The sequence below is a fragment of the Notothenia coriiceps genome, unplaced genomic scaffold (assembly GCF_000735185.1).
Source record: "Notothenia coriiceps isolate Sejong01 unplaced genomic scaffold, NC01 NC01_scaffold00000880, whole genome shotgun sequence".
NCBI lineage: Eukaryota > Metazoa > Chordata > Actinopteri > Perciformes > Nototheniidae > Notothenia > Notothenia coriiceps.
Genome location: NW_011333581.1, coordinates 1 through 24193, shown reverse-complemented (window position 1 = coordinate 24193; position 24193 = coordinate 1). Strand labels below are relative to the sequence as shown.

The following is a 24193-nucleotide window of genomic DNA, read 5'->3' as shown; positions in this document are numbered from 1 at the left end:
TTTTAAGACTGACAAACTATGTGTAATTCATGGCACAATTCAAACGGGATCGAAAGATACGTTTTTTCTCTCCATTGACTTCAATACATAATTTTTCCGAAATAAGGTCCCATGGGGCGGAAGTAGAAGGGCGGGACTTCGCCTCTCTATAAGGAGTGAGAGTGATGCGTAGCCAAAACCGGAAGCTGCGATACACTCTGGTGGCTACCATTAGCAGCTAATATTTATTCTCCGATTTTTACATAAAAATTGAATTATGGATTATCAATATTTTTTTTTAAAGTGACAGACATTGGATTAACCTATGGATTAACCTAGAGCAGCGTTTTTATCGTTTTAATGCCATTGAACACGACTTTTGATCAGAATAACAGCTAAGGTGAGACGATCTCCTGTGTTTGCTCCGTAATGCTACGTGTTGTGATGTCTGTGTTTGCTTGCCCTGTCGCGAGTTCTGATCGCTCAGTGATGATACTAATACCTATATAATCTGTGGAATATCAGCTTTAATCTGATATCTCGTATGTGCAGTTACGATAAGTAATAAGGGTTTCTTCACCTTGAGTTCTGTGCCAAGTGCGTTAGCATTTTTTCGCTCAGGGGTCATTTAGACGCTTCTTATGAGACTTGTGTTTTGTTTTGGTAAAAATTGTTCGTATCGCAAGTTAGCTGAGTTTCTTCCCGTTAATCTGGTATGACACATTAATAGGTTTTTAAATATTAAGAAGCCCTGAGACACAGTTTCGTGAAAAAGCAAAATCACTTAAAACAACATTAATTGTCAAGTGTTTAGTAAAACAAGCTTTTGAAGGTTTTTGGGTACTTTCTTTGTAGAAAAGACTCAACAACTTCACTGTTATTCAGTGTAGTACACAAATCACCTCATATGTGGTCATATGTCTGTTATACTACAACTTCAGCATTAAAAAAAAGGTGAAAATTAAAAGAGCAGAGACAGATACTTTAATGTTAAGTAAATTGTAGGGGTCAAAATCACTGGATCAAACATTTCTTATAATGGAACTCAATACACATAATTTCTTTAGAGATTCTTTAATGTGTCCTTAGTAGTGCTCAGACCATTGACAAACATAACTTTTTTTGTGAAGCTACCTTTTAACCTCGAGGCAACAATTGTGTGTTTATGTGTTTTGGTCCCTCTATCTGTGCCCGTCTCTCACACTTTTGTTACTGCATCTTCCCCTTTATACTCTCCATCCTCACCTGCCCCCCAGTAATGTGTAATTAGAGCTGATAACATCTGGTTGATAACATTGCTTTGGTTACACAGCCACTGTCACTCTACGGTTTACAGGCTACATAAAGATATTGACTCACTTAAACACAACTTATCGTACCTGGGTCTTGTTTACCCAGCATGCAACATGTTCTGGGCAGGAAAAGTCAAGGGACAGGGTGACCTTATCTTAATTTTGACTTTTCTTTTTCAATAAAGAATAGCATAATGAAACAGGATGTAAAACAATGCATTTCTTACTTGGAGTCCCCACAGGAAGGATTTGCCTTGCTTATAGTATCAAGATGGCTGTAAGTGTATGTTTGGGTGGATATTCCTAGTAGGTAATATCAATGATTATGTTATGAAGTATCTGCTACTGGAGCTGCAACAGTGTGCCTTTTTTAACCTCTACAAGTGTAATGGTCCTTTGTCAGAGGTTATTGATATATAGACAGCATGCTAGCTGACGCATATCTGATAGAATGACCCTCAGCCAGAACAGGTTGGTGTTGATCTTGAATGTCAGTGAACCAGTGTGTTCTTGATTTAAAAAAAACATAAACCATTTAGGTCTTTGTGTTTTGTGGTTTTGTTGCGATTAAAAACAAAAGTAACACTAATCCAAAAGTCCCCATAAGAAAAACTCAGAAACTGACAAAGGGTAAAAATGTGGGGACAGGAGTGCTTATTAAACAGTGACAGTCACTGTGCCACTCAAACTGCAGGAGGCAAAAACAACAGTAGACATGCTTGCTGACACCATTAGCTTGCCTCTGTGGTTGATGCTACCTGTTGTAGCTCTGCTGATGTGGGAGGGATTGTGACTGCTGGAGGCTATTTTCTCTGTGATGTCTTTTCCCTTTGAATGTAGCTATTTAGTGCAGCAGGACATGCAACTGTCTGGCCTGTGCAACAGGTTTCAGGCTGTGAATTGTGCATCCTGTTTTAGTTTCACTTGTCTTTTTCTTTGGGTACAATCGACCACCAGGTCTTAGCTTTATGGCAGAAGAAAAGATGGCTAAGTTTCCCTGGACACGCAAAGCCAGCTATTTTCAGTTAATGCTTAGGCTACTGTGTCCAGGCAATCAATCAAATGTCGACCCCCAGAATGACTCGTTGGCCAGCAGTGTGTATAGTGCAGCATTTAGTTCTGGATGCAGTTTAATGTCACGGAGACTGGTAGGAACGACATTGGTCTGGTTTAACCTTCACTTTTCTTCTGCTCTTTACTCCAATCAGTTTATCATGAAAAGAAACGTGCAGAAGGGAGATAAGAGATACCTGCGTAGCTTATGATATGAGTGTATTTGTGTGTATGTGTGTGTGACCTGCCTAGGGGTGACATTGTTGCTACCTGAAGTACCATATTACGCAGGTAGTCGTATTAAAATGCGTGTTTAAACATACATGTGTGCGCATGTGCTTATAAAAAAGGGAGTTGTTTTGTATAAAAGGCTTTTCCAGAAAAAAACTTTCCTGGTTCTGACCATAGTGTACGTGTGTGTGTGTGAGAGAGAGAGTGAGAGAAACGGGTGTGTGTTTGAGACTGGACCCTGGCTGACACTCAACATTTCGGGGGACAAGAAAAAGGATCGAGTGCTCTGGACCTCCATTGATTTAGGAGAGCATTCCCATAACACACGTGCAACCATGAGTAAAAAGGTAGACAACCCTGTACATGACTGTTCACTTTTTTTTCATTATTTGTTGGGATTTTGGGTAGACTTTAGTATTACTTTTTTATTTTATATCTCTGTTTTTATACACTACCTAATTCATGTTTAATATATAACATTTGAATTGTATAAGGTGTTTGTTTTTATACAGGTATACTTTCAATAATTTAATATAATAATGAAAGAGGATCACTCTTGCACTCCAGTCTGTCAATTGTGTAATTATGTAAACACTTTGCAAATCATTTTCTGCCATCAGGACACTTACGACATGTTCGAGATGGATGGAGATACGGAGAAGAAGAAGAAGAAAAAAGTGAATAAGAAGGAGAAAATGGAGGGCATGAAGAAAGAAATCGATATAGTAAGTAAAGAGAGAAGCCTCAGGGCTGCACAGTCATGAGAATAGGCAGGGTCGGCATGGCTCAGGGGGAGAGATACTTAACCCCTCATTCCTCTCGCTGGTATAAGATAAGAGACGATAAGATGGACCTTTATTTATCCCCGTGGGTAAATTCAGGAATTAAAACAGCAACAGAGTGAGAATGAAAAACAGGACAGTAGAGATTAGTAAAAAAATTGATTTAAAAAAAAATGATATAACTGTTAAAACAAGATATCAAGGTCAACGTTGACCAGTTGAATGAACATAGATACATATTTGGGTTCTTCTGGTTAAATATTTACATCTAAGTGTGCAGAAGCGAGTGCAGGTTACAGTCATTTGTACAAACAGTGCAGATTTTGTAAAGTATAGGTTACTTTTGATGGGTTACATGGTTAGCCCTTGATTGTGCAGCCTGATGGCTACAGGCACAAAGGCAATGGCCAATGGTGCGTGAATGTGTGGTCTCCCTGAGCAGGTGGCAGCCTCTATGTATGAACGTTTGTGAATTAGTGAATGTTGACTTGTACATATAAAATCACTAGTAGTAGTTGCAAAGACTGGGAAAGCGCTTTATAACTGCAGTCCATTTACCATTTACCTTAACCTTTCTGCAATTATAACCTCCACATTACAACCAGCCAGCTATTAAACATCACATGTTTGCTCTGAATTAATGAAGCAATATGTCTCCTCCTGCAGGACGACCATCAGATTACAATTGATGAACTGGAAATGAGGTACAACACTAGCGTTACCAAGGTAAGACATTTCTTCTGAAATACTTTTTCTCTAATGTATGTCAGTTTCTATTTCATAAACTTTATCCTCCCTTATACACTTATTTTGTTTTATCTTTATATCCTACTCCATTTTTTCCCCCTGTGTGGGTCCTTAGGTTCAAAGAGAATGATGTGTCCAAGCTCATTTGTTTTGTGTATTCCTAAACTAAGCATACTTGTTTTTTATGTTTTCCATCCCCAGGGTCTGACCTCCACCTTCGCCGCTCAAGTCTTTGAGAGAGATGGTCCTAATGAATTGAAGCCTCCCAAAGGAACTCCAGAGTATGTGAAGTTTGCCAGGCAGCTGGCTGGAGGGCTGCAGTGTCTGATGTGGGTCGCAGCCTGCATCTGCTCTATTGCCTTTGGGATCGAATTTGCAAAAGGGAACGTCAACTGCTTTGACAATGTGAGTTATGTTTTTATTTTAGATTTATTTTAGAAAAGTAATACATCTGTGGATTGCGTTGAGCAGGAGGGGGACATAGAGAAAGAGACAAATAAAAAGAGTACATTGATTTGAAACAGTACCAGGTACCTGTTTTTATGGTAACATCTTCTTTCTCACCCTAGCTGTACTTGGCTGTCGTCCTCATTGCTGTCGTTGTGGTGACTGGTTGCTTTGGTTACTACCAAGAGTTCAAGAGTACTAACATCATTGCCAGCTTCAAGAATCTGGTGCCACAGGTTAGTTGCACTGTAACGGAAAATGATATATATATGTGTTTTTATCTTTATCCTTTACTTGTTTCCATCTCTCTCACCCTGTGTCTTTTCTTCATGTGTTCATGTGCCTTCATCTTTGCTGATTTTCTCCAAATCTGACAAATAGCAAGCCGTTGTGATCCGTGATGGTCAGAAAAACGTGATCAACGCATACCAGTTGGTGGTGGGGGATATGGTGGAGATCAAAGGAGGAGACGGAATCCCTGCTGACATTCGCATCATCACTAGTCAGGCCTGCAAGGTAGATCTCACACACATATTCTGTATAACATACGTACATATGGACTACTGTAATATGACATGAGGCAAGCTTAGGCCCAGACGTTGTTGTGTTTTTCATTATTGGGTCCACATAAAATCAGTTTTGTAAATTGTCTTACTGTAATGACTATAGTATTTAACAGCATATGAGGCCAGCTGGAGTAACAATTTGAATACCCGGAATACAGACAAAATTACTTATTTTGAATTGTGCCATATTTGAGAAGTAGGTGTGGCCGAACCATAACCAGACATCCTCCCTTACTACCCATTTTTTTTCATGGACATGTAATGAGACTTTAATGAATTAACTCTCTGTGCCAGGTGGACAACTCATCCTTGACAGGAGAGTCTGAACCACAAAGCAGGTCTCCAGAGTGCACTCATGAGAATCCACTGGAGACCAAAAACATTGCTTTCTTCTCTACAACCTGTATGGAAGGTACAATAAACAGTGCATACTTAACATATGAAACCTTTGACTGGCATAATCTATTCAGTCATTTGTTTGTGATCATGAGCCACTTCTTTCTCCTCTGCTCTCTAGGTATAGCCACAGGTATGATCATTAGCACAGGTGACCGTACCATCATTGGTCGGATTGCCACCTTGGCGAGCGGCGTGGGTAACGAGAAGACACCCATTGCCATAGAAATTGAACATTTTGTTGACATCATTGCCGGACTCGCAATCTTTTTTGGGTTTACCTTCTTTGTGGTTGCCATGTTCATTGGATACGCCTTCCTAGAAGCTATGATCTTCTTCATGGCTATCGTGGTGGCTTATGTGCCAGAGGGGCTACTTGCTACAGTTACTGTGAGTCGCTGCAACAAATGTCAATTTCTATAGATCTATTGTGTTTAGCGTCCATTATTTCTCTATAATATCAGATCTCGACTGAACGAATTATCCTATTGGATGTTGATGGCAGCAAGAAAAACCTAGCTTTGTTTATTAGTCAATAGTATGCAAACGTATGAATATTTGTTTCTTAGTGTCTGCTGTAGGCTTTTTCTCTAACAGCCTGAGTCTTTGTCAACAGGTATGTCTGTCTCTCACTGCGAAACGACTTGCCAGGAAGAATTGCGTTGTGAAGAACTTGGAGGCTGTGGAGACATTAGGTTAGTATATTGTTCTGTTCAGGGTCATATAGAAATGAAGGGAATGTGCTCTATATTAAGACAATCCAGCATGAATGTAGGTACATATACTGTATGTAACCTTTTTTAAACTGTTTGTGTGTTTAGGCTCCACTTCAGTGATCTGTTCTGATAAGACGGGGACCCTGACTCAGAACAGGATGACTGTAGCTCACCTTTGGTTCGACAACCACGTCCACGCCGCTGACACCACTGAAGATCAGTCAGGTACACACATTCAATAAAACTTGTTATTGTTAAAAGCATTTCATTTTAAATCAACCAATGCTGTTTATTTGAGCAATTTATAATGTCACATAGGTTTGTTATTTCAACTACAACATGCATTTCAAATGTGGATAACCTCAGTGTGCCAAAAGGTTGTGTCAGTGAGGTTTAAAAGTTCATATTAATTAACACAATAGTAATATTTTAATAATGATGTGATTGTGTGGTTTCCAGGTAAGAGTTTTGACCAGTCTTCAGAAACATGGCGTTCACTGGCGAGAGTGGCCACCCTGTGTAACAGAGCCACATTCAGACCAGATCAGGAAGGCTTGCCTGTTCCTAAGGTAAAAGTGTGAAATTTATAATGTTGCTGTCCACATCGATGTGTGCTAAATATACATCAATTAAGCTCTAGCTTTAGTACTCTATATTGCTGTTTGGCTTCTATTGTTTGTTTTTTGTTGAAACTTGTATGATCTCTCACAGAGGCTGGTGGTAGGAGATGCTTCAGAGACCGCTCTGCTGAAGTTTACCGAGCTCTCTGTAGGAAACGTTATGGAATACCGTGATCGCTTCAAGAAGGCAGTGGAAGTGCCCTTCAACTCCACCAACAAGTTCCAGGTGGGAGCAGGGCCTGGTGTCATATTTAATCAATTACTACATTGGTCAACAAGAAGATTAGCCAGGAGATCATTTTTTCATTTTTTAATACTATCATTTAGGTTTGTCCTACTTTGATAATGTGGTGATTTGTGGTGGATCTTTGTATTCAGCTTCTATCAACCCCCTTTCTATCCAGCTATCTATCCATGAACTGGATGATCCTCTGGACCTTCGCTACCTGTTGGTGATGAAGGGAGCACCTGAACGTATCTTAGAGCGCTGCTCCACCATTTTGATAAAAGGACAGGAGCTGCCACTGGATGAGCAGTGGAGCGAAGCGTTTCAGACCGCTTACATGGACCTGGGAGGACTGGGAGAGCGAGTCCTGGGTAAGAGAGTCCTTCATTCAACCCTAATGTAGCCTAGTCATGTGGCTGGTGTTAGCAGAGTAAACGTATACCGTTTGTCTATCTGCAGCGGAAAGGTGACTATTCTCACAGTTCAAGTTTAGCCATTCATCTCGGTGTTGTTTATTTGAAGCACACAGGTCAAGAGACATGAGAACTGGCAAAGAAGGGGTGTGACTCTAACTGTCTTATACCCCTGGTAGTGACATCACAACAATCATGCGCACAGCGCTACCCAATGAACACAGCTACTTAAATAAACAATATGATACACAGTAATACATGGAGTCATACAATATACATATCTCTATATGTTATACCTTAACAGCTGGCCTGTGGAAAATTGTATGCCAAAACTGTCATCTACCTTTTGTTAAACATTGTATCGGGAAAAAGTCTATTTGAGGTTACACAATACACTCAATACACACGTAGGTTATATTTGTACCATTTATTTGAGTAGCAATACCAAATTCATTAGACTTCTTCTCCTTTGTGGAAACTTATATTAGTTAAATTCCTTTTTTGTTCTGCTGTTTCTTCTTTCCACTCCTGCTGTAGGTTTTTGTCATCTCTATCTGAGTGAGAAGGAAGTTCCTCGTGGCTATCGATTTGACGCAGATGAGATGAATTTCCCCACGTCAGGATTGTGCTTCGCTGGTCTCATCTCAATGATTGACCCGCCTCGAGCCACTGTGCCTGGTGCTGTGATGAAATGTCGTACCGCTGGCATCAGGGTATGTCCAAATCGCCCCGCATACTGTACACGGCTTGTTGGTTTAGATATTTATTTTAAATGAGACTGCTTTTTGACTTCAGGTTGTGATGGTGACTGGAGATCATCCAATCACAGCAAGGGCCATAGCAGCTAACGTTGGTATCATCACAGAAGGAAGTGAAACTGTGGAAGACATTGCCCAGAGGAAGCGCATACCTGTGGAACAAGTCAACAAGAGGTATTTGCAAACTACCTATTGCCTTTCTGTCTAATGCAGTGTAATGTTTATTTTTTATTGTGTGATAACTACACATGACTACAGTGTCTGGCATCATTGTCCTTCAAAGAGTCACAAGAGATGCACTGGATTGTTGGAATGCATGCCTTTGTCCATATCATATGTAACTGTGCGTCACTGTGTGTGTGTGCAGGGACGCCCGTGCCTGTGTGATCAGTGGGGGTCAGCTGAAGGACATGAGCAGTGAGGAACTGGATGAAGCTCTGCGAAACCATCCTGAGATGGTGTTTGCAAGAACATCCCCTCAGCAGAAACTGATTATTGTGGAGAGCTGTCAACGACTGGTAAATACAAAGAAAAAGCACACACACACCTCACCTTACTACATATACCTCAATGCAATGTATTTCATAATTAAAAAAAGATCACCAAAGCCAGTTTCCTACATACTGTATGTATGTATAGACACTATAAAGCCAACATCTGATTTCAATATGGTTTCCTGGGAGGATTGTGTATGAGAAAGCTGCAGGGGAAGAAATTGGTTTGCATGTATTCATATCCAGCGTGTATGATCAGATCACATTCTCAGATGTTTTTAATATCTTTTATCCCCCCAGGGCTCTATTGTCGCTGTGACAGGTGATGGTGTGAACGACTCTCCGGCTCTTAAGAAAGCTGATATTGGTGTCGCCATGGGGATCGCAGGGTCCGACGCTGCCAAGAACGCCGCAGACATGATCCTGTTGGACGACAACTTTGCCTCCATTGTCACTGGAGTGGAGCAGGGTGAGACTAAGAGGAGAAGAATCTGTGATTTCACCAAAATGGTGGTCAAACATGGGGGATATTATCACACCTGTCTCTGTTGACAGAAGTCTCTTTTATTTTCAATGTATCTGACCTGAAAAATAGATTAAAAGTGAAAGTACTCGAAGAGATTGCCTTATAGGGCCAGCACCTAAAACTGTTGTTTACACATTTTATTACCTTTTTGGTTACTATACACAGTAAGAGTACAAGTAAAAGTATGCTATATGCTGAATAATGAGCATTTCGTAAATTCAAAGATATTGAGCTGTATTATTGAGGTGTGTTTGTGTGTGCAGGCCGTCTTATCTTTGACAACCTGAAGAAGTCCATTGCCTACACACTTACTAAGAACATTCCTGAGCTGACCCCATATCTGATCTACATCACCTGCAGCGTGCCTCTTCCTCTCGGCTGTATCACTATTCTCTTCATCGAACTCGCCACCGACATTGTGAGTAATTATGTAATTAGGGCCAGTTCAGCAAGAAAACTAATTTCTTATTTATGGTTATTACTCTGGTTGTCATCTCACTGGCAATTGATTTGTATTAAAGATGATGTCTTTAGCTTGATTGTATTTTCAAAAATGACCATGATTAAGTGACCTTTAAAGTCAATTAAAGCATCATAAGCTTCCTTACTCTTGTATCTGCTGTAGTGTGATATATTGTTTATTTATGAATGTCCCTCCTGTAGTACCCCTCTGTCTCTCTGGCATATGAGAAAGCAGAGAGCGACATCATGAACTTAAAGCCCAGGAACCCTCGTCGTGATCGTCTAGTAAACGAATCCCTGGCTGTGTACTCATACTTCCAGATTGGTGAGACTGTGTGTGTGTGTGTGTGTGTGTGTGTGTGTGTGTGTGTGTGTGTGTGTGTGTGTGTGTGTGTGTGTGTGTGTGTGTGTGTGTGTGTGTGTGTGTGTGTTGCTCTTAATTCAGTAACTTTAAATTTAATATTTTACTTCAAACTGTCGAGGAACAGATTCCTTTTAAGTAGACATGCTATTTTGTACCCTTGAACAATAAAGCATATAGTACTTTACCTGTTAGAGAGTGCACTCACAAGTCACTACCCCTGCCAAGTGAACATTATTGACCCATTCTTCCATGTATTCTTTGTCTTTTGATTTATAGGAGCCATACAGTCTTTTGCAGGTTTTACAGATTATTTTGCAGCCATGGCGCAGGAGGGCTGGTATCCACTTGTGTGTATCGGCCTGCGTGCACACTGGGAGAACATTCACTTTCAAGACATGCAGGACAGCTATGGACAGGAATGGGTTAGTAAATACACTTATTAGTTATTCTAACAACAGTTGGGCACATTTTGTCCCATATGTTAATCCAAAAGAAAGTGATTGGTTTAAGGGAATATCTGAGTAACCAAATAACTCCCTCCTTTGTGACCTCTGCTTCCAGACCTTCAATCAGAGGTTGTACCAGCAGTTTACGTGCTACACTGTGTTTTTCGTGAGCATAGAGATCTGTCAGATCTCTGATGTGCTGATCAGAAAGACTCGACGTCTCTCTGTGTTCACACAAGGTTTCTTCAGGTCAGTAAAGCCCCATTCCCATAATGGCATAATGTAAAACATTTGAAAAAAATATAGCTTTAAATGTAGGGGGTTGATTCTCTGGCTGTATGGTGTTGACATAAACATCACCAAAGGTTATGCTGCATTCACACAGTTACCCTCAGAATGGAGAATAGAAGAACAACGTGACACACAGCCTTCAGGAAATATTCAAAGATGTTCACACCTGTCACTAGTCTTGCAGTCATTTAATTAAAACAACTAGTCAGCAACCAGATACAAACAAACGGCGCAAATCTTATATATCGATTTATAAATAGTTTATAAATGTCAGTGTAATACATTTCAGTTCTTTTCAAATGTTATAATACGCTTTGTTTGGTGTTTGATGTTTATCGTCTTTATTTGTGCAGGAACAAAGTCCTTGTCTCTGCCATAGTCTTCCAGCTCCTTCTGGGTAATCTGCTATGTTACTGCCCTGGGATGCCCAACATCTTCAATTTCATGCCAATCAGGTAAAGGCAAACACCTCGATTCAAAGCTCAGACTGGATTTAAAGGAAACGTCTGTATGTTTGGAATTCTGAGCACATACATTTTAATTTATACATCATTAATTCAGCTTCAGTCGGTAGTGAAGCTCACCCGTTATTAATCATTTCTATATTTAATATAAAGCTCTAGCCTGTGGACTCTAATGTTACATGTTGTGTTTTCTTCCCCAGAGTCCAGTGGTGGTTTGTTCCTGTTCCATATGGTATTTTAATCTTTGTCTATGATGAGATCAGGAAGTTAGGAGTCAGAAGACATCCAGGAAGTAAGCCAAGAATATCCTTCTGACTAAAAATCACCCATTTGTTATCAATCAATAACAGCTTTGCCTTTATTGTATGTAATAATGTATTGTGTTGAATCCCTCAGGTTGGTGGGATCAGGAATTATACTACTAAAACCAGAGAGGCCCTTCAATTCATCCTGTGATCCATCCATTCACATGCATCAAAGCATCCCTCATGCTGCAGACCATGGATCAGACATCTATATTACTTTGTGGCATATGTATCACGTTCATATTTGTCTGCCTTAATTCCTTTACCAAAGTAAAAATGTAATAACTACCTATAATTTGTAAATGAATAACTCACAGGTGTGTTATGTTCCAGCTCTTTGACTGTGGCTGCATTGTGTTTGTACTAATAAAAGAATATTAATGATGTCCTCAAAAAAAGTCCTTTGTTTGTTTTAGTTCATGTTTTGTCAAAAGATTGTATCGTTAGTCAGACTTTTAGTTTGCATTTGATATTTGACTGTTCATTATGGAATTTCAACTCTATAAATGAAAGCATGTGTCGATAGTTGAGCGGTAGCCAGAGAGATCACTTTCTAACATAGACAGTGGAACAAGAGGCTGCATCTGTATGGAGGAAAGTGAGCCACCTACAGAACTGAAGGCTCATACAAAAACCAACAGTACATGATAATACCTGGAATGGTATTTATTATATTATTGGTTAAGAAACATGAATAATAATCATTAAAGCATTTCAATATTGCTGCTTTTGACATGCAGACAAAATGAAGCTTTTAAAACCACATCCTTATTCATCAAATTGACCTTTTTCACATTTCATTGAAGGTTTGTTTCAAAGAAGATGAAGATCTGCTCTTCATAGTCCAGTGTAAGAAACAACATCTTAATGACAACCACAACATATATGTTTAACAGCTCTCTTCTGCATTCACACATTTTTGTATTTTAATTACCAGCATAAAAATGAAATTACCATTTAAATATGGCAAAAAAATGATATTCCAGCTAAACTAAGAAAATCACTTTTCTCTGCACCTCTATTCATTTATTTTCTCTCTTCACCATTGTACCCTGTCTACACACGTGCTCTACGACACCCACAGGATGATCTGGTCTGTAAGAGTTCAACACTTTCTGGAATTCTAATATCTGGGTGGGCTTTAGTTGCGCACATTAACCTAATGTTGTGCAAGTGCTCACTCCTTACATGTGTTCCTCTTTCCTCTCCCACTCTATCTCTGCTTTTACTCGACTTTCCAGATGGCTATCTTGCCGTCGCGTCGTGCGGAGCCGCTCAGGACGTAGCGGTCCTCAGCAGAGCAGAGCGTCTGGATGCTGTCTGAGTGGGCCTTTAGCTCCTTCGCCACAGTATGGCTCTCAGCGTCCATCACCAACACCTGACTTCTCGGTTGATCCTCACACTTACCCCCGATACCGCTCCAGGCACGACAGCCCACCCAGATCTGAGGGGAGGAGCGGGCATAAAGGAAAGGGAGCAGGGAATAAAGGATGGCAGAAGAAGGAAAAAAAGATTAAAAGTGAAGAATCCACACCTCAGACAAAAAAGTGTGTCAGTTAACATTTACCCTAACAAATTACGACCACCACCTTTCCTGATAGAAGAATACTTTCCAATACGCATGTCTGTTCTTCATTGACAGATATTTCACTTTAACCTATTTGCATCAAACAAATGAATCACATTTAAGGTGATTCAATTTTGCTTCCTCAAAAAGTGTGTCTGCGTTCTGTTTCCATGAACCACAAAATAACAGGAAGTGTTCAACACACAATTCGTATACAAACAAGTTAGTTAGTTTTTGCCACATGAGGTGTTGTAGCCTACCTGGTCCTTGACTTGGATCATACAGGTGACTCCTGAACAGCCTGGCAGGGAGATTCTCTTGAATGGACGTCTGTGGTTGTTAGTGTGCCAGAGAATCAGCTCGCCTGAGTCTGAACAGCCCGTCCACAACTGACCTCGCTGGAACACACACAGAGAAACTAGGGAGGTCACACTTTGACTTTTAGAAATGTAAAACGTTTTTAGAAATGTCAAACAGAGACAAAAAGCCTTTTATCTGTGGCCAGCAATATTCTATGCATACTAACATCAAGCAGCAAGATACATTATTATATGGTTTTATTTTCATATTCAAGTGGTAAAAGGTTGTGGGTAAAAACCTTAATACCTTAGTTTCAGCTGACCCAGCTACATTACAACACAATAGGGTCCAGTGCTTTATAAACTATGAACTGTTAAGTGCTGGCATGCATCATTGATTTGTTGTTGGCTGCTAATTTGCTTAACTGATCAACATTATTTCTGAGGACTGCCAAGTCACCTCTGGGATGAGGACGAAGCTGCTGAAGATACTGGGCATGCTCAGTAAGTCGTCAGGAAGTGCCATTCTTCTTTGTGGTGTCCCATTCTTTTTCAGTTCCACAATGCTATCGTCACAACCTGTGAATACACGGACACACGTTCACTTTTTTGCTTGAATGTCGCATTTCGAAAGCACAGGTATGCTCAGAGAGGGATGCAGGTTTTATAGTTGGCATGTAGTTTACACAATAGAATGAGTGTCACTGTTATATTAAAGAGGAACATTAAAAGCCACATAGAGCTAACAGGAATCATTCAGCCAATGTGGCTTTCAGTGGAGGGCAGTTAGTGTTCCTTGAGTTTGAGTTGAAAGAAGCAATAACAACTCATCAGAAAGAAAAATGGAAAGGTGTGCACTCACAGCACCACAATGTGCCATCATAGATCTGTATGGAGGACAGACGGTCGCAGCTGACGTGTATCTGTCGCTTCACTTTGAGACTGGCTGAGTCCCACTGCAGGACCGTCCCATCACTGCTGCAGGAGTACATCTGAACATCTCTGTGGTCCACCGTCAGTCCAGTCACTTCATGTCTGTGTTCAGTCAGCTGTTTGTTGCAGGACATGCTGTGAGTGTCAATGATGTAGATCACAGAGTCCTGAGAGCCAATCCACACCTGCTCCTGGACAAATCCCAACATGCAGTTCTACATAGGAGAGGAAAACCGGAATCATTTCCCTAAACAAACTAACAGACAGTATATTTAATGGATTATGTATAACTTTACTTTATGTACAACTGTCTTAAAGCGACTTTTAGCAGAAAGAAGAACTAACTTGGTAAAACACAAAGAAAAGATTTGTTTTTACAGAACAATCCAATCACATGCATGCAGGGAAGTTGTATACATTGGTGGAGTAATCTTTTGAACTTAATTTATGTGACATTAAGTTCAAAAGATTACTCCACCAATGTATACAACTTTCCTACAAGTTGATATTCTACATATAAAGTTGATGGAGTTTCTTTTAAAGAAATGTTGCTGCAATAGAGTACAGCTTGTGTGCTCTCACCAGCTGCGTCTCTCCGACCTGGATGCAGTCCTGCAGCATGGACCAGCTAGCTGCATCAAACACCACCACTCTGCCCCCACTGAGAGCCACCCACAGTTTGGGGTTCATCTCAGCCGCCGAGTCATTGCAAGTCAACTGACCTGGAGTAAGTGACAAAGTGTGAACGAGCATGGGACAAGTGAATAGTGGAAGCCGAGTGCATGCAGTAAAAACATTGCAAAGCAGGGTGGATAAATGAGGACCCCTGTTTTTTTTACACTAACTAATTAAATGTTCTTATTGACAGGGACTTTGAAAGAAACAAAAACAGATCAATACACACTCTATATCCCAGCGTGAGTCACACACTTCTTAACATCTTGTTTGTTATCCTCTATATTGATTTGAACTCAGTTGGGTCCAGTAGCCTCCAGTTGTTTTTGTTCTCTGTCACAGTGAGACAAATGAGCGACTACAAGGTCGCCATTATCCTGCCTGCTAATACTCTCCCCAACAAGACTAATCCGGTTATGCGGAGAGTTTTCACTGGAGCATCTGCTGCCTCACAAACATTTACACACATGAACAGCACTGAACTCATTACCATTACACAGAAACTTCTTTGTTGCTCTCAACTTTAAAGGACATATAAGATCATTGATAAGACGAAAGGGGAGACAAACAACTTTGAAAGTAAGACGCATACAATTAAGTCCTAATCATACACTCTGTAAATAGCTCCACATAGTACCTGGTGTATAAAGCAGCACATGAACAGTCTGTGGTTCGGCCAGGTCCAGTGAGGGGTTGATCTTGTGTTTGAGGGTCTCTGAGGTAGTTTTAGGCACCATCATGGGTACTGGTCAGAGACAAACACAATTAATGAATGACAATGAAGGGTCGGTGGAAAGGATTATCGAACCATAATGTTAGAAAGAACAAAGATTTATAGCTAAAACTATTTGATGATTAATCAATCAAGTAAAGCACCGCATATTATCTAACTCTAATTATTTTAATATTCAATTATGTTTTAATAAGCAAAACTGTTAAATATGTTCTAGTACCAGATTCTAAATAGTGATGACTTAATGCTCTACTTGGTATAAGATAGTAAACTGAATATCTTTGAGCTTTGGTATGTTCCAACCTTTGGCTAATAGGCAACGTTTTCTGCATTATCGTCTGCCATTTTATAGTGACCAATCCAATAAATTCTTTATATGATAATGCTGAGTTTTAACCCAAATGTCTATAAAAATACGTATAAGTTATATACTATTTATTTCTGTGTATAACAAGAGTGAGCCCAGACCTTCATATTTGATCTTATCGAAGTAGGCCAGCTTTGAGGCAGCAATGATGGACCTCTGTGTCTGCAGGCAGCCCATGACAGCATCTATTAACAGGACATTGGTCAGAGCCTGAGTCATGTACTGAGGGTCCTGAAGAGAAAATAAATAAAACATATGTTAACATAATCTAGTAACAAGTAACTAAATCACTGCTGTAGTCATCATATAATATATGTGACATGTATGGTTTTGCATTATTTGTCAACCACATTTCTTTCGTGCAGAGTATTTGACCTGTGAAACTGCACTGTTGGCTGACGCATACATACTTTTCTTGTTGGTTTTTAGAAGAATTCATTATTAAAGTGGTGTGCATCAACCTTTTTTATACCTTGTGCTGGTCGGCCATCCTGCGTCCGGCCCACATCTCTTTCACCATGAGGTTCCAGAGTTCGGTCTCCGTCTTTAGATTAGCCTCAAACACCTCTAGCTTACCAGAGGTCTTAATACGGAGGGAAGGAATACGAACAAGTAGAAACGGAGCTGAGGAAATCTTCACATCCTGCAAAAAGATAGCGGGAGTCATTTATTTAAATACAATTGCAGGAGATTGAAATGAAAGTTCAACAGACAACATGATTTCAGAAAAGACGGTTTAAAGACCCTTGACCTCTATGTCTCTGAACTTTGCTATTTCCAGGAATCCTAGTCTTCCCACGGACAGCAAGAAGAGACGTTTCTGAGTCATGGCAATTTTACCGACGCCATGGGAGGTCTTGATACACGACGACAACTTGTAGACGCACTCGCTATTGTCAAGATGGTCTATGACCTCAGAGGGCAAGTCAACGTCTTGTGCCTGGCCCTCCATCTCCTTCCAGAAGTTGTAAAAGACTTTGAACAGATCCGGCTCCACCCGCTTTGGCTCGCCTGGGACACAAACACATACAAGACAAAGACATGTTGATACATTGAGGGGGGAAAACATGTGAAAATGCAAGCTGAAAATATGTACATTAAACCACATGCACAAATTTTTTTTTTTTTTTTTTTTTTTTAATTAAAGCCTATCATTGTTCTTCATATGTTACTAATGATTATCTGAATTCACAAAGTGTTTGTTCTTCAGCCATGTAACAGAAAGGTCTGCTTTTGTTGTCTATCTAGCCATGCATGATGAGTTCAAAGACTTTGTGTGAAGGAGCTAATTGGTCCGTGGAGTATCACACTTTAAGCTAACAACTTTAAGTCGTAATCCTTTTCCACCACTGCCTGGTTTGGCCAAAAAAAGGTTATAGGAGTGGTGAACTAAAGTAGTAAAGTAGTGGATTGTCTAACCAAAACAATGGCCTGAAAGACTCTTAAATGTCTATAACGCTGAGGGCACCTACAGAGTCCGGTGGTAATTGTCCGTCACATTTTTAAAATTCATTTTAAGACATTTTTCATTTTCCTGACACTGATTACAACAAGAGTTTAAAGTCTGATTAATAGGTAAACATACATTCACTTTATTTGTCTACAAAACATATATAAAAATATTAATCTCCTTCACTTCAGTTGGACACTTGTTTTTGCGTTTATGCATGTGTGGCAGGACTTATTTGTGTGTGTGTGTGTGTGTGTGTGTGTGTGTGTGTGTGTGTCAGGCACTGTGCGGCACAAGTTGTACTTCACGCGTACAAAGCATTAAATCATTGCAAAAGATCATCTAACATCTGCTTGAGAGAAGAGCTGTAATCGATATATCGTCATGTGAGGCTGGTGTAAAAAAAAATTATAATTACTATATAATAACTTATGTGTCCACCATCAAAACAAACAAAATGCCTTCAAGGTTTACTTATTTTCCACTATGTATTTCGAATGAATTTGTTGCACTTCGCCTTAACTTACACTGCTTTGGGCGAAATACAGCATTTGTAAGTCTGAGGTTTGATATTTGAAATAGCTATACAATTCATTAAATGTCAATTATCAAAGGGGATGTCTTAACACACATCATGCTGCCTGTCCTTACTTACCATCACTGAGTGCGTCAAATAACCGGTGTATAGTTGCTACATCTTTAACAATCCCGCACTCTTGAATGCAACGCACAAACTCCTCCAGATGCAGAGTGTGTAGGGGAAGCTTAAACTTCTTGACGTGTTCATCAGGCTGCACCAACAGCTTCTCACTGTCTGTCTTCACCTGATAGATGAGAGACAAAAGCATGTGCATCTTCTCTACTTTATGACCACAAAAAGGCAAAGTAGCAAACATATTGCCAAGCGATTTCACAAGATGGGAATAATGTGATCTAACGTAATGTGTTTGAAATTGACCTTAAGGATTAGTCTCTTGAGTTCAGGCCGCCTGTCAGCTTGCTGCCTCTCGTCTCGGTGCAGCGAGTCCACAAGCCATGTGACCAGCTGTGTGGGGAAGATGGCGGTGTCTGTCCTGTAGAGGTTCTGGAAATCACCCAGAGCCTCCAGCCGCCGCCCGTACAGCGTGTTAATGAAACCACGCAGGTAGTAGAATCTGCAGAGGGAGAAGTGATGTAATAAATCCTCAATTCTTTTGAGAAATACCAAACATTTTGTGGAAGAAGAGCAAGAACTGAGAGTAAAATCAACACGAACATTTCAGATAGACGAACAGTGTAATATGGTAACACTTGATTGTACGAATTAAAAGGGTGATGACAGTGTTGGAGCCTAAGGAATAATAAAATACCTTGCCAGCAGGGAAGAGTTCTCATTTTGGACAGAGAAGATGGCTTTGCCAAGCTGCTGGATCAGCTCACTGTAATAACCTTGGACAGAGTGGAAGGACAGAGAGGCTGGGAAATCTGGGAGCTTAAACACCTTTGTTGGTTTAGGAGGAGTTCTCAGCACTATGACAAAGAGGGTGGAAAACAGAGAAGCAGGGTTTAGTGTTTTCCAGCCGCTCTGCTTTAATTTGAAAAGTTTGTGCGTCTGCTGCAGTCTCACCTGCGTCAGGGATGCTGATCCTGCTCAGTAGTGAGTTTCTTTGAAAGCTGATTGTTTGGTCGTCTCCCAGGTTAGGGAGGCTCATCCCCAGTCTCTTACTCAGCTTACTCCCTGCAATAGAACTTCTTCTACGGGCTTGAACCTCCTGCATGGTGGGTCTGCGTGGTGCCTTAACCATAGCTTTCACCCTAGATCAGAATTAGTAATGTTTAAGATTGTTGAAACGGTTTATAAGATGCGTTGATTTCTCATTTTTCCAAGGCTGTAGGTCACGGAGCACTGCACACAGATGAAGTGGGTTCAATGACTTACCGCTGCATGTCAGAACGAGTGATGAGTTCCATTCGAGCAAAGTTGTCAATTTTCCTGTTGAGACGATCCTTAAGGAAGGAATGGAAGATGTGTGTATCCAACACCTGCAACACAGACACCTTGATTTAAAGCACCTGGCCCAACACAGCATTTTGCTTAGAGATGTCAGATGATTTGTCAACCATAAAGAATATCACTTGTTTTACCAAGTTTGTGTTTACCGTTTTGTAAAACAGCTGTTCAGCTGGCTCTCTAGTTTTCAGGAACTCTTGACTGTTAAACACTCGATGTTCATAGTTCAGATGACAGCTAACATCCCTGTTATTTAGAAACATGTATTTATCAACAAAAAAAATATGTTTGGGTTAACCATCCTGTTAGACCTCAGTACACAAACACACAAAGAACCTGAATATGTTGACCATCAGTTCCAGTGCGATCCTCTGGATGTCGTGGTTGAGGTTGTGTTGCCACGCTCTCCTCCGAGCACGCTGCTCACTGATGTCGGAACAGCTTGCATGGTTGCACTGATGCAGGTCAAAATGTATCTGCAGGGCCTGACACCTGCAAAAACAAACTCATACTATAAACCAATAGAAACACTTTCATATCTCTGGCCAAGTTTGATAAAAATATCAATACATTACATTACATGTTACTTGTTAGACGCTTTTATCCAAAGCGACTTACATACTCAATACTGTGGGCAATCCCCACAGGAGCCATTTGGGGTGAAGTGTCTCAGGGACACAACGACATGCTGACTGCAGTGGGGTTTGAACCTGTGCTCCCCTGATCCGAACACGTTTAAATCACCTGTAGCATCATAATTCACGTTTTGTTTGTACTTGTGTATACTACCTATAGAAATGAGCAGTAGTTGAGCTACTAGTTTATTACTGGCGTTACAGTAGTACCTCTGTGTGAAGCAGTTTGCAGCGGCCGGGGGAATCTCCGGTAGGTCCAGAGTCTCAGAACAAGAAGTGGAGACACTGCCGTTGTCAATGTTAATTAGGATCAGATGATCTGTTTCCTTGATGGGGGAAGGAGAAGAATAAAGTCAATATTTTCCTCATTTTGTTTGTCCATCAATTAATAAACTTATAAGCAATATTTAAACCTAAGGTTTTTCTGCCATCTAGGAATATTTTGTCAACAACAGATAATAGTCAAACATAATGCAAAGTATTTACCTAAGCAGTGACTTGAACTGTATTAAACCTGCTGTAGATTAACTTCCTAATTGTACAACTATTTCTATAAATAAGCTGTTTTGAGGCCAGAGGCAGAACCAATAGAGATCCCATTCCTATTATAATCTAATCTGAAGCAGAGATATATTTGCTCTTGGATATGTGCAGGCTATCAGCAGGTTTAATGTACATTCGGCACACGGCATTCCCCTTATTCTATTCATTTTCTACTGCCTTTGATGACACACTTTGTCCTGTTTTGAAAGCTGTAGGTAATTTAGGGGTGTTGTGTACTCACAGCAGCAACCTCTTCAAAGTAGCTGAGGTGGCAGCCCATAAGGAAGGCAGTAGGAGCCATGAGGAAGTCCAGCATGCCTCTGGCCAGGACAGGAACGTATGGCTGCTGCCACAACAGAGGCTGGAAGCAAGGCATAGATGGACACATTAATGAATCACAGGATTAAATGATGGAGTTTTAATTTAATTTCAATTTCAAAGTTTTATAGTCATATGCACATAAACTACAGTGTATAAATGACAATGAAAATCTTATTGTACATTAAGACGAAATTAAATACGGTTAAGGACGACCTGCTTAATCAAATATTGACAGGAAGTCAATAATGTAAGGTTTCTAACTGCAGCCTTGACCTATTACTCATTTAATCCACAAGCCATGTGATTTTAAGACATGAGCCTTTAAGACATTTTGAATACATATGATTCATGAGTTAAACTCAATAACAATCTATTCTAGATCATAAGTAATTTCACTGTGCCCTAGCAGATATCCAAACACAGATTTTCCTCTGACCTGTAGGAAAAGCAAGAAGCTCTCTGCCACCAGCGTGAGTCTTGCCCAATCGGCAGAAAATAACACCACCCGCTGCTCCTGCAGGAGACAAGAGAGCACCTGCAGAGACGGGGCAGAAAAACCAACAAACAGAGAACGAGACAGAGCAAATGTGAGCTTCCTCTTGTTTCAGTAACATTAACACAGCAGGTGTTTGTAGTTCTGTACCTGTAGCAGTTGCTGTGGCCTGAAGCAGAAGAAAGGCAGATGGAGGTCTAAATCTATAGCTGGGTGGTCTTTGTTTTCTCTGGATGGTAATACGATGGTCAAAGGACGCAAGGTAAACATCTGCAAAACATACACAGTGTTTTAGTTTGTGTTCTTCTATCTGGCTGCATTCACTGAAAACAAATAATGAACGTATGCTACAACTGACACTATAGTAATCGATTATATCAGCAATATTAACCTGTAAACTCCTGGATCATTATATTATGAAGGTAAACGTTTACAGGACCACAGTACTTAACTAAATATAACACACACACATACATATACGCACCAAATGTAGTTGTCCAGGAGGGGGAATGGGAACCAGGGAAAGTTTGGCTGCAAACTCCTTTACTCTCTCCTCCATGTCAGATAAACGACACGTTCTCAGCTGGATTAACAGACTAACAAAAAGCAAAGGACAAACAGATATTAGCATAAGTTTTGTATTGTAAAGCTAAACTCATTTAATTCACGCAACATCTGTGAATACTTTTTTTGTTTCTGTTTATTACGATCTTTATGTTCAATGTTACTTGCTGGGAATTCAAATCCCTAAGTGCTTTACCTCATTGACAAATAAGCTAACTACATTGTTTTACTGACAGTTTACTGAGTAAAGAGTGCTTTAAATAAACCAAAGTTAGTATCTCACCATGACAGGCAGTCTTTGATTGCAGTAAAGTAAGGATATTTGGATATGATACAGATGCCGTAGGCAGAGAAAAGCTTAGAACACTTAGAGGACCCAGCTCCGTTCTGGAAGATAGACTTCCCTTCCTGGAAAACATGAGAAAGAGAAGGAACAGTCAATTGCTTTCAGTTCAGTTGAATATACTGTACCTGCTCTATGTTGGCAAGCTGTTATGTGACACATGCTCATTGTTTACATTGCCAACGTTTACTGTAGGTTAACTGTTATGTGTGAAGTATTTCGGGAAGTATTCCATGTTGTACAGCGTACCAGTATTGGTCGGTAACAATGCATTACTACTCCATGGGTCTTGTTGCCAAAGACATCAGTGAAAACCAGGAAGTGGAATTGTTCGTCTTTCTGCTCATTAGTTACTTGGAGCCCACCTGGAAACAGGAACAAAGTATCCTACGTGTTAATACACAGGCATGATATACTACACTTACAAATGATCCCTTTTGTGCTACTATCAACATGCATGCAAATTCAAATATCTCTTTTTTTAACCAAATTTGTGCGAGCGTGTGAATATGACATATTAAGAAAATACCCGGGAAGCAGAGTAGGGGTAAAGCCATGAGGTCGATGTCTTTCGGTACACTGACATCCTCACTCTCTCCTATGCCACCTGCTCAAATAAAACAAAACAAAAAACAATTATAACATTGATAAAGTGAAACCAGGGAGCAATCATCCAACCAAGTTCCTTTCGGACACATATGATTTATTATTATTATTAATATGAAGACTTTTTTGCTTTTTTTGTTGAATATACAGATATTACCATGAATGTGGATGGATACTGTATTTTAACAATGCGGTATTCTGTTTTTCCTCTCTGAAGAACCAGCACCTTACCGTGGTAGAGAGGTTTGTGTGCCCTGATGAACCTGGGGGCTGTGTTGTCTGGAACCTTGTGTTCCTGGTAGGGTCTCCCATGGCAAATTGGTCTCAGGCAAGGGGCCAGACTAAGATTGGTTCACAAGACCTCATGAAAGACGACACACGAAGTGAGTATACCCGGCCCGGAGGAAGCCCGGGGTCCCCTTCTGGAGCCAGGCCCAGAAGGGGGACTCGTCAGCGAGCGTCTGGTGGCCGGGCTTGCCACGGAGCCCGGCCGGGCACAGCCCGAAAAGGCAACGTGGGCAACACCTCCGCTTCTCCGTCCCGCGGGCCCACCACCTACGGGAAACAGCGATGAGGTCGGGTGCGCTGCCAGAAGGGTGGCAGTGAAGGCAGAGGGTCTAGACGGACCAGCCCCGGGCGGCAGAAGCTGGCTTTGGGGACGTGGAACGTCACCTCTCTGGGGGGGAAGGAGTCCGAGCTTGTGCGGGAGGTGGAGCGTTACCAGTTGGATCTGGTTGGGCTCACCTCTACGCACAGCGTCGTCTCTGGAACCTTACTTCTGGATAGGGGTTGGACTCTATTCTTCTCCGGAGTTGCTCAAGGTGTGAGGCGCCGGGCGGGTGTGGGGATACTCACAAGTCCCCAGTTGGGTGCTTCATTGTTGGAGTCTACCCCAGTGGACGAGAGGGTTGCCTCCCTACGCCTGCGGGTTATGGGGGGGAAAACTCTGACTGTTGTGTGTGCTTATGCACCCAACAGCAGTTCAGAGTATACAGCCTTCTTGGAGACCCTGGAAAGAGTCCTGTATGGGGCTCCTGAAGGGGACTCTTTAATCTTGCTGGGAGACTTCAACGCACATGTGGGCAATGATGGAGAC

At 40.9% G+C, this 24193-nt stretch overlaps 2 protein-coding genes across 2 annotated transcripts; one reads left to right on the top strand and one right to left on the bottom strand.

Moving 5' to 3' along the window:
- Positions 1-2736: 2736 nt before the first annotated feature.
- On the top strand, positions 2737-12074 carry LOC104957693 (ATPase H+/K+ transporting subunit alpha). The gene is made up of 24 exons (XM_010785352.1): positions 2737-2902; positions 3176-3280; positions 4004-4063; positions 4286-4489; positions 4654-4767; positions 4913-5047; positions 5392-5509; positions 5615-5883; positions 6110-6188; positions 6315-6434; positions 6669-6778; positions 6921-7055; positions 7234-7426; positions 8006-8181; positions 8264-8400; positions 8594-8744; positions 9021-9189; positions 9510-9664; positions 9910-10033; positions 10349-10494; positions 10634-10767; positions 11163-11264; positions 11474-11565; positions 11670-12074. The coding sequence occupies exons 1-24, from the start codon at positions 2891-2893 to the stop codon at positions 11696-11698; spliced, it is 3069 nt and encodes a 1022-aa protein (XP_010783654.1). The 5' UTR covers positions 2737-2890; the 3' UTR covers positions 11699-12074.
- A 136-nt stretch (positions 12075-12210) lies between these two features.
- Positions 12211-23097, bottom strand: LOC104957681 (DENN domain-containing protein 3-like). Its single transcript, XM_010785340.1, has 24 exons — positions 23021-23097; positions 22741-22856; positions 22432-22556; positions 22069-22180; positions 21735-21854; positions 21528-21626; positions 21012-21131; positions 20438-20553; positions 19929-20084; positions 19742-19838; positions 19521-19624; positions 19209-19396; positions 18952-19111; positions 18561-18756; positions 18258-18426; positions 16904-17163; positions 16625-16795; positions 16254-16383; positions 15690-15797; positions 14960-15099; positions 14307-14592; positions 13905-14023; positions 13406-13543; positions 12211-13022 (listed from the first exon to the last, which is right to left on the bottom strand). Exons 1-24 carry the CDS (start codon positions 23046-23048, stop codon positions 12804-12806), a joined length of 3477 nt encoding a protein of 1158 aa, XP_010783642.1. The 5' UTR covers positions 23049-23097; the 3' UTR covers positions 12211-12803.
- Positions 23098-24193: the final 1096 nt, after the last annotated feature.

What these genes read in the sequence shown, in the direction of transcription:
- LOC104957693 (XM_010785352.1), top strand. An exon ending in ACTGGGAGAGCGAGTCCTGG is followed by an intron (nt 7,427 to 8,005) that starts GTAAGAGAGTCC and finishes CTCCTGCTGTAG; the next exon opens with GTTTTTGTCATCTCTATCTG. An exon ending in ACAGCTATGGACAGGAATGG is followed by an intron (nt 10,495 to 10,633) that starts GTTAGTAAATAC and finishes CTCTGCTTCCAG; the next exon opens with ACCTTCAATCAGAGGTTGTA.
- LOC104957681 (XM_010785340.1), bottom strand. Translation starts at nt 23,048, where the DNA reads ATGGCTTTACCCCTACTCTGCTTCCCGG. An exon ending in GGCCACAGCAACTGCTACAG is followed by an intron (nt 21,627 to 21,734) that starts GTACAGAACTAC and finishes CCGTCTCTGCAG; the next exon opens with GTGCTCTCTTGTCTCCTGCA. An exon ending in CAAAGTTCAGAGACATAGAG is followed by an intron (nt 16,796 to 16,903) that starts GTCAAGGGTCTT and finishes ATCTTTTTGCAG; the next exon opens with GATGTGAAGATTTCCTCAGC.